The following is a 10114-nucleotide window of genomic DNA, read 5'->3' on the forward strand; positions in this document are numbered from 1 at the left end:
CAATTATGAACAAAAATTATCAATCTAAAGAGTAAAATTATTTTAAAACCTAAAGAAGTCTAGAGATAAACTGTACAATGAAACCGAGAAATATGGCTCATTTTAAGAATTAAAAAGAAATTATGATCTGAAACTTTTTTTAGAGAGCCCAAAAGGTGGTCTTACTAAAACATAATATTTAGAATTAAGTTTCAGAGTCAGCTAATAGAAGAAACAAAAGAAGCACCAAAAGTTGTGAACAAATTTAATAAAAATAGTAAAATTATTTTAAAACCTATAAGAGTCTAGAGATAAAAGTAAAAAAAAAAAAAAATTCACTACAGATATTTAAAAGCAGACTTGAGCTGGGGGAAGAACACACTATCAGCAAACCAAAGAAAGGGTGTTGATATTATTAAGTTAGGAAATGATAGAAAAAAAGTAAAGTAATGAGAACAAAGCCTAAAATGCTGTGGAACACTATCAAGCAGCCATATTATGCATACTGGAATTCCAAAGGGTGAAAAAAAGAATCAGGAAGACTATTTAGAAACAATAATGGTGAAGAATGTCAAACGCAACAAACTCCAAGCAAGAGAAACTCCAAGAAGCAAACTCAAATTATATGATAATTAAACCCTTTGAAAGAAAGATAGAGAAAATCTTGAAAGCAACAAAAGAAGTGGCTAGTAATGTTCCAAGAACCCTCAAAATTAATCAGCAATCTTATCTGAAAACTCAGAGGACAGAAAGCAATAGATTAATGTATTCCAAATGATGTAAGAAGAAACTTTTGAACAGAAATCTTATGTTCAAAACATTGTCCCTTATAAGTGAGGGAGAAATCATGACATTTCCAGATAAAAGCTGGGACAATTTACCAGTAGACTATCTTTTTAAAAAATGCCTTATGGGATACTTCACAGTAAAATGAACAGACAATAAAGAGCAGTGTGAATGAATATATATTACGGTAAAGATAAATATATAAGATGTTACAAAACATAAGGAATAAAAGTGCACCCCTCCACAATTTGTTTCCCAAGTAATTTAAAACACAAATATATTTAATAAAAATATTATAAATAACTTATGTTTTTGACATACAATGCATAAAGGTATGATTTTGAGAACTCAATAAGGAAATCATAGGGGTGAAGCTATACAGAGTTAAGGGATTTGTGTGTTATTGAAAGTAAGCTAGTGTAACTTTAAAAGTGGAATAACTTTAGAATATTCAATATAATCACAGTATCAATGACAATTAAAAAAGAAAAAGAATAACAGGCAGGTATAAAGCTTTCTGTACCACACCAGAAAGTAGGAGATGTGGATTTAGCTACTCTCACTTGAGGCTACCAAGCCAGCTATCATGTACCATGAGACAAAGCCCAAGCTGTCACACCAGGGCGTAAGTGTGGAGAGCCTAAAGCACATGGTATAGCTGCTATTTCAAACAATTTTCACTACACCCGTGGCGATGAAATAGAATAGGCTCATCCATATGCAGAACCTGGTGAAGAACTAGAGGCAGAAAGAAGTGGATTACAGGTGTGAACCTGTAATCCCAGCACTTTGCAAGGCTGGGGCGGGCAGATCACGAGTTCAGGAGATTGAGACCATCCTGGCTACTACAGTGAAAACCTGTTTCTACTAAAAATCAAAAAGTTAGCCAGGTGTGGTGGCAGGCCCCTGTAATCTCATCTACTCAGGAGGCTGAGGCAGGAGAATCACATGAACCCAGGACGCGGAGGTTGCAGTGAGCCGAGATTGTGCAACTGTGCCACTGTACCGCTGCCTGAGTGATGGCTCAAGACTTTGTCTAAAAAATAGAAAAATAAATAAAATTTGGTGTTGGAAAGGTTAGGAAGAAACAGTATGACACTTGGGAACCACAGCAGCACTGGGGAAAAATGTATATATGACTTTAACAGATGACAGACTGAAAAACAGAAAAAATAAAAGAGGGGCATGGACGAGAACAACTAGAACTTTTTCAAACAATACCAGAAGATGAACTTCTATATCTACCAAGCCCAACTTTTCTAAGAATGCTCCTAAAACTCTAGTGTCTGGCCAACACCACAAATTCAAAAGCAGCCAGTTATGTACTGCCAGCCAGAATGTTGGCAGTAATCCAGGGTCACATCTGTCTGACCCAAAGAATATGGAGCTACTATATTCAACTATCAAGAAAGACACTTGCCCCTTACAGCCCTATTCACAACAAGAACACAGTGAGTGACATTCAGAAACTCAAGTATCTGGACCCTATTGCAGCAGATCAGCAGGATACAGTGGTCTTCAAGGAGGAGGAAGGGAAGCTCATCAGGCCTTTATCAGATCCCAGGGCAGGACAGTGTGGAATAGAGAACAAAACCCAGATTCACCCACTATTTTCTCAGAAGTCTGGCTCAGTTACTGCTTTCATGGCTGCAGACTCAGCTACCAAAAAAGGTATAGTGGTATTAGCAGCCAATGGAGAAACAGACATGCATACATTAGTTGCAAGAGTGAAAATTGGGCAAAGAAATGTTACTGACGATGGCAGAGACCAGCGTTTTATCAGGAAGACGTAATTCACCAGAGGGCTAACAGAAAATGTCAGCACATACAGATATATTGCAGTGAAGAAAGAGTATGGATTCACCCAGATGTTGCTATGAACTAGATCGACATAAAGTAATTAAAGAAATGGTTAATGCTCTGAATAGGGCTGCTGTGGTTGGGAGCAAGCTTGTGCTGTTCAGTGCAGTTGGAAGTGTCCTTTGCTGTGGTCTCGATTTTGGGTACTTTCTGAAGTATTTAAGGAAAGACAGTAACAGAACAAGCCTTGAAATGGTGAACACCATCAAGAAATTTGTGAACAATTTCAATCAATTTTAAAAGTCTATTGTTGTATCAGTCAGTGGCCCATCCTTTGGAATAGGTGTATCCACACTGCCTCTTTGTGAATTCTTCTGAGCTAATGAAAAGGCTTGGGTTCAAACCCCTTATATGACATCCGGACAGAGTCCAATGGCTCTTGTGTTACTTTAGTTCCTACTTGAACTTTGCAACATCCAGCCTCCTTAATTATTGTGACCATGAGACATTACTTCACCTTTTGATTGATCCCAGCCCAAGGTCTCAGGCCAAGCTGTCACTTCAGCTCCTTTCTTGGTCCAGGGCCAAGTTCCAAGGCTGAGACTTGTAGCTTCTACAAATCATCACTTCAGCTCCAGGTGAATCCAAGGCCAAGTTTCAAGGCCAAGCCGAATAACGCTTACTCCAAGAACACTAAGTACATTCCTTTACTTCGCTGCCTTTAGAAACTGTAAAGCACAGTCTCATAGTAGGTAAACCACTCACATTCCACCCCCACTGTGAAGAGTTTTTTACTTTCACTGATAAAAGTTTTGATTCAACTTTTTGCATCCATCCTCTTTAATTTTCTTGGCCATGACACAAAGAGCTCTGTGTGATACCTCACATTTAGAGATTTCTAGATTGTAGTGGACTAATGAAACAACAATGATTTTAGTCTGGGAATTGAGCTATGGGATGCATCAGCCTTATGAGACCAACTGACAAACTGTCCCCACACTGTGATACCCACCCTTGGGGGCAGTCAACCACATAGTGGTCACCAACAGAGTCTGAAAAGGGGCAAGGCAGATTGATACGGCTTAGAAACCTGAGGGACACCATCAAGGAGCCATACATACGCATTTTGGAAGTTTGAAGGAAGAGACAAAAGATCATGGAGACTATTTAACAAAATAGTCATAAAGAATGCAACAATTTAAGACAAAAAATAAGCACCCAAGAAGCTCAACAGACTCCAAGTAACAAAAACTCAAAGAAATAAACTAAAAATTTTACCTGATAATTAAACTGTCTAAAACAAATACAAAGAGAATCCTGAGGATTTTCAAAGGAAGGAGAGGAAGTAGCTAGTCATGTAAAAGGGACCCTAAAAATAGCCAGTGGACCGCTTATCTGAATAATCACTGAAAAGCAGTAGATTACTCATCTGAAAACTAAGATGATAGAAAGCAGTAGACAAATATGTTCCAAGTGATGTCAGAAAAAACTGTCAAACCTAAACCTTATAATCCACCTAATTGTCCATGGAAGGTGAGGGACACATTATGACATTCCCACATAAAAGCTGGCACCCTTTACAACTAGACTACCCTTTAAGAAATGTCTTATGGAGTACTTCAGGGTAGAATGGACAGACACTCAAAAGCAGCATGAACAAACGAAGGCTAAGGTAAAGATAAATACAGGTACAAATATATAAGACACAAAATTTGGCCAGGCACGGTGGCTCATGCTTGTAATCCCAGCACTTTGGGAGGTTGAGGTGCGTGGATCACGAGGTCAGGAGATCGAGACAATCCTGGCTAACACGGTGAAACCCGGTCTCTACTAAAAATACAAAAAATTCGACAGGCTAGGTGGCAGGCGCCTGCAGTCTCAGCTACTTGGGAGGCTGACACAGGAGAATGGCATGAATCCGGGAGATGGAGCTTTCAATGAGCCAAGATTGCACCACTGCACTCCAGCCTGGGTGACAGGGTGAGACTCCATCTCAAAAAGAAAAGAAAAAAAAACAATTAACAACATGCACCTCCACAAGATGTTCTCCACGTACCTTGAAACACAAATATATTTAATAAAAAAACTACCTCTAATTTGTGTTTTTGACATAAACTGAATAAAGGTATAATTTTGAGGACTCAATAAGTGAAATAGTGGAGGTACATTATACAGGAGTAAAGGTTTTGTATGTTACTGAAGGTAAGCTAGTGTAACTTTAAAAATGTTATAAGATTAGAGTCTTCCATACAATCATCATAGCAACCACAATTAAACAAACAAACACCAAAGAGTAACAGGCAGGAAGAAAGCTTTCTGTTCTACACCAGAAGGTTGTGGCTGTGGATTTAGCTACTCTCACCTGAGGCTACTGAGCAAGCTATCATGCACCATAGCATAGCTGCTATTTCACACAATTTTCACTACACCAGTGGTGACGAAATAGAAGAGGTTCATCCATATGCAGAACCTGGTGAAGAACTGGAGGCAGAAAGGAGTGGCGATGTGGAGACACAACTGACAAAATGTTGGCACAGCAACTGCTCCAATCCTATGTCTTTCCTCATGGCTTCCCAGGAGTTTGAGGTTGAAAGTATTGTTGACAAAAGACAAGATAAAAATGGGAATACAGAGTATTTGGTTTGGTGGAAAGGTTACGACGAACAGGATGACACTTGGGAACCAGAGCAGCACCTCAGGAACTGTGAAAAATGTATACTTGATTTTAATAGACGACAGACTGAAAAACAGAAAAAACTGACATGGACTAGAACCAGTAGAATTTTTTCAAACAATGCCAGAAGAAGAACTTCTAGATCTACAAAAGTGGGCTATTCTAAGAACTCTCCTAAAACGCTAGTGACGGATAAACACCACAGATCCAAAAACAGCAAGTTATTTGCTGCCAGCAAGATCATTAGGAGAAAGGCATCTTCAATTCTCTCCGACACAAATAATAGGGAGATAATAAATTCAACTATCAAGACGCTTGCACCTGAAAGCCCCTTTAACGACAAGAAAACTGTGAGTGGCTTTCAGAAATTTGAGAAACTGGACCCTATTGCAGCAGATCAGCAGGACACAGTGGTCTTCAAGGTGACAGAAGGGAAACTCCTCCACGACCCTTTGTCACATCCTGGTGCAGAACAGCCTAGAATAGAGAACAAGACTCAGATACACCCACCAATGTCGCAGATGTCTGGCTCAGTTACTGCTTCAATGGCCACAGGTTCAGCTACCCAAAAAGGTATAGTGGTATTAATAGACCCATTAGCAGCCAATGGAAAAACAGACATGCATACCTCAGTTCCAAGAGTGAAAGGTGGGCAAATAAATATTACTGATGACAGCAGAGACCAGCCTTTTATCAAGAAGATGTACTTTACCATAAAGCTAACAGAAAGTGCCAGCACATACAGAGACATTGTAGTGAAGAAAGAGGATGGATTCACCCAGATAGTGCTATCAACTAGATCCACAGAAAAAAATGCACTGAATACAGAAGTAATTAAAGAAATAGTTAATGCTCTTAATAATGCTACTGTGGGTGACAGCAAGCTCGTGCTGTTCAGTGCAGCTGGAAGTGTCTTTTGCTGCGGTCTTGATTTTGGGTACTTTGTGAAGCACTTAAGGAATGACAGAAACAGAGCAAGCCTTGAAATGGTGGATACCATCAAGAACTGTGTGAATACTTTTATTCAATTTAAAAAGCCTATTGTTGTATCAGTCAATGGCCCTGCCATTGGACTAGGTGCATCCATCCTGCCTCTTTGTGATCTCGTGTGGGCTAATGAAAAGGCTTGGTTCCAAACCCCTTATACGACCTTTGGACAGAGTCCAGATGGCTGTTCAACTATTACATTTCAAAAAATGATGGGTAAAGCATCTGCCAATGAAATGTTATTTGCTGGGCGAAAGCTGACAGCACGGGAGGCATGTGCCAAAGGCCTGGTCTCTCAGGTAGTTTTGAGTGGAACTTTCACCCAAGAGGTTATGATTCAAATTAAGGAGCTTGCCTCATATAATCAAATTGTACTGGAAGAATCTAAGGCCCTTGTTCGCTGTAATATTAAGTTAGAGTTGGAACAGGCCAATGAGAGAGAGTGTGAGGTGCTGAGGAAGATCTGGAGGTCAGCCCAAGGGACAGAATCCATGTTAAAGTATGTTGAAAATAAAACTGTTGAGTTTTAATTGTCAGTCTGTCTGCTCAGGACGCGAGAACTAAGCTGAACCAAATGCATCATGAGTTGCGAGATGCCCTAATCCATCTTCATTGCCCAAAACAGTTTCACCCATAGCTAAGGCTTGGAAACAGAACCGGAAATGTCCAAGCCAGGTATTTAAATTATCACATCATTTTTAAGCACTGTAGCTTTAAAAGAAGTAATAAAACAGCTTGTTTGCCCAAATGTGGTTATTTTATGCTCACATAAGCCCAAATATAAAAGCAGACTGTTGGGTACTAGATTCTTCTTGGAAGCCATAAAGTGTATCTATGGCTACTACGATACACAAGACCAGAGTTGTGTTTTATTGGATGCTTATGACAGAGAATCCTGTAATAATGTTGATTTTTCTTATTTTCATATGCTAGAATACCTCTGCTGGGTTATAAGGCAGCATTAGCTTCCCTCCCAGAAGGACACAGAACTGTATGAGATGGTGCCCTTGACTTTACAGTGTCACAAGCACTTCAGAGACACACTATTATAAATTAAAAGACTTTTCTTTTAGAATAAATATTTCTGGCACAAAATTCACTGATGATCATTCTCCTAAACTGAACATATGACTAGAATTTGTGGTGAGGTATCACTTGATTTTATTTTCCTTTATAAATGTCTAGTTCTTACCCAGTTAACAAAAGAAAACTTTATCTCTCTAAAGTGAAACTTGTTGCACCGTATTAGTGAATTATGGAATCATTTTTGTGGAAATATCCAGGTTCTAATGTTTGTAATGTGCAGATTTAGGTTACCTTAGAGTGTGCCCTAGTTAATAAGTGAAAATTCTGGACACATTATTAAAGGCAGAAACTTCTTACCAAACAAAGACTCCTACACTCTGTATGGCCTTTAAAATTATCAGTGTCTCTTTTTATGATCACACAAATTTCTAGAACACTGTATGTGTTCAGTTACCCAAAAGCTCTATGCATACTGTCTTGCTGATTTTTATCAAGGCTCCATTACATAGGCATATTTGAATAATCCACTGGCCACTGGTGATGAATGTCGTCTTTGTCATAAGATCTCTAGGGTGTCGCTTCACCAGCCAACAGTCTCTGTGGATGATGTCACCTTTGTGCAAGTTTCCCTTGAGCCTGCTTGTCTAATTTTACACACCCATCTTACAGCCTGCACTCAGCTCAAACTATGGGCTTAGGTTTCAGTTTGCTATGGATGTGCCAGGCACAGAATGGAGGCAGATGCATGAGTGAGTGTTGGTTGAGTCCGGGCACTGCACACAGCTTTGCATGTTATCTGTGATGAGGTAAGCAGGTCAGGTGCTGGTACAGGTGACAATTCCCTGCAGGTCTTTAGGTGACTCAGGCATACCACAAGCTTTCTCTTCTGCAGGCACTGAAGAATGCAGTGTCATCCAGAAAAGAAGAAATGCCAGAAAATGCAAAGACCCAAAGACGTCATCTCAGCCCTGGCTTGGGAAAGGTTTAGATCTGGAATATCTAAAGGGCTAGTGTCCTGCTTTCTTTTTTCTTCTACTTTTCTTTTTTTCTTTTTCTTATCTATGGGATCACTATGGCTTAAATTAGGTTTTTCAAAGGGCTCTGTCTCTCTTTCTACTGGAGATTAGGATCTTGTCTTTTCTTCACTCTTTCTCTCTTTGACTGCTTTTTATTTATTATGACATGCTATAGAAGAAATGTGTTTTGGCCCAGCTTCTTTCTGTTGACTGTAGGGCTATTTGTCAGAAACAGTAAGATTTTGGCTCAGCAATAACATAACGTCTTCCTATTTAAGACCCAAAAAAAAGGGCTAGATATTAGAAAGGCTCTATATATGTATTGATGTATCATAAAACTTCCCCAGGTCTTACTTTATTTGTTTAAGGCACTGTAATGAAAAAGAAACTTGCACTTTACTGGCGCCTCATTCATTGGGCATTTCCTCTAGGGGTAGTAAGGAACATGGAGGGCTGGATGTAAAAACTGGAAAAGCTGAAGATGTTGTGACTAAAAGATTCTCTGCATCAAGAAGATGAGAAAACCTGGAGTAAGAAAATTTTGTTTTGATTGTTTCCAGGGAGACTGTTTCTCTGATGTTTGTGAGTTGTTTCTTGTGGGCTTTTCTGATATGACTGCTAAGAAGGCATGAACAATTTTACAATATTTACAAAGATGTCGGTTGTTTCACGGGACGAAAAGCCTTGCACATAGGAAACTTCAAACAATGTGCCTTCGACCCTCAGAAACTTTCTAGGTCTTCAATAGTATTGACAAAGAAAAGCTACATAGTTGTGGTGGATTACTGGGAAAATTTCCACAGGCAGAGAAACAGCCCAGACTATCAGGCTGCAGACAGAATTTTAAGAATCCTTTACAATCCCGTGGCCAAAGCAAATATATTTTTTTAAAAATCCCAACTTTTTTTGTGAGTGTGCTTAAGACCTGTCCACAGCTACTCAGATAAAAAAACAAGACCCCGCATTAAAATGTTGTGTCTTTTGTGTAACCAGATTGCTTCCAAGAAATAGTCTCTTTTTCAGAACATGTACATATTGGACTCCAGTGTGTTACAAAGGGCACCTTATATTACTAAACATGCTTCAGGCTCTGAGCCAAATTTCTCTAAATTATCATTTTAGCCTCTGGTCCCATGCCAAGGTCCTGGGCCATGCTTTCACTTTAGCTCTTGTGCAGCTCAGTGCCAAGTTCCTGAGCCAAGCTGAGTCATTGCATCAGCTATTAATAGTTCCAGGCACAAGGACCCAGGAAAGATAAGTAGTGCTTTCTTCAAAACTGGTTAGTACATTTTCTTTCTTCTGAGTCCATAAAAATATCAGACTCTTTCTCAGAGTGGGCAACTGACTCTACTCCACCAGAGGTTAACATATTACACATTTGCTATCATCTCCCCTTTTGCATTCATAATTTTTAATCTTCTTGAGATTAAACAAATCTGTGTGTCACCTGATAGATTTTGGTTCACAGGGGCACAGCAAGGTTTGTTTTTGGTTCATGGACTGGGAAAGGCTTTAATTAAAAAGGTCACTAGTAGCTGGGCATGGTGGCTCATGGGTGTTATCACAGCACTTTGGGTGGCCAATGCAGGCAGATCACAAGGAGGTCGAGATCGAGATGATCCTGGCTAACATGGTGAAGCCCCCATGAAGTCTATTAAAAACACAAAAAATTAGCTGCATGTGGTGGTGGGCACCTGTAGTGAGGGCTACTTGGTAGGCTAAGGCAAGAGAGTGGCATAAATCCCAGAGATGGAGCTTGTGGTTACCCAAGATCTTGCAACTGGACTCCAGCTTAAGTGACAGAGTGAGAATCCATTAAATAAAAAAGGTGAGTAGGAGTGCAATT

At 39.6% G+C, this 10114-nt stretch overlaps 1 protein-coding gene across 1 annotated transcript; it reads left to right on the forward strand.

The window, feature by feature from the left end:
• The first annotated feature begins 5130 nt into the window (after positions 1-5130).
• Positions 5131-7223, forward strand: LOC129025901 (testis-specific chromodomain protein Y 1-like). The gene is made up of 2 exons (XM_054473456.1): positions 5131-6725; positions 7160-7223. The coding sequence occupies exons 1-2, from the start codon at positions 5131-5133 to the stop codon at positions 7221-7223; spliced, it is 1659 nt and encodes a 552-aa protein (XP_054329431.1).
• Positions 7224-10114: the final 2891 nt, after the last annotated feature.

The sequence above is a fragment of the Pongo pygmaeus genome, chromosome Y, assembly GCF_028885625.2.
Source record: "Pongo pygmaeus isolate AG05252 chromosome Y, NHGRI_mPonPyg2-v2.0_pri, whole genome shotgun sequence".
NCBI lineage: Eukaryota > Metazoa > Chordata > Mammalia > Primates > Hominidae > Pongo > Pongo pygmaeus.

Coding starts and splice junctions, on each gene's coding strand:
- LOC129025901 (XM_054473456.1), top strand. CDS start 5,131: ATGGCTTCCCAGGAGTTTGAGGTTGAAAGTATTGTTGACAAAAGACAA. Junction 6,726..7,159: donor GGGACAGAATCCATGTTAAA/GTATGTTGAAAA, acceptor TTCATATGCTAG/AATACCTCTGCTGGGTTATA.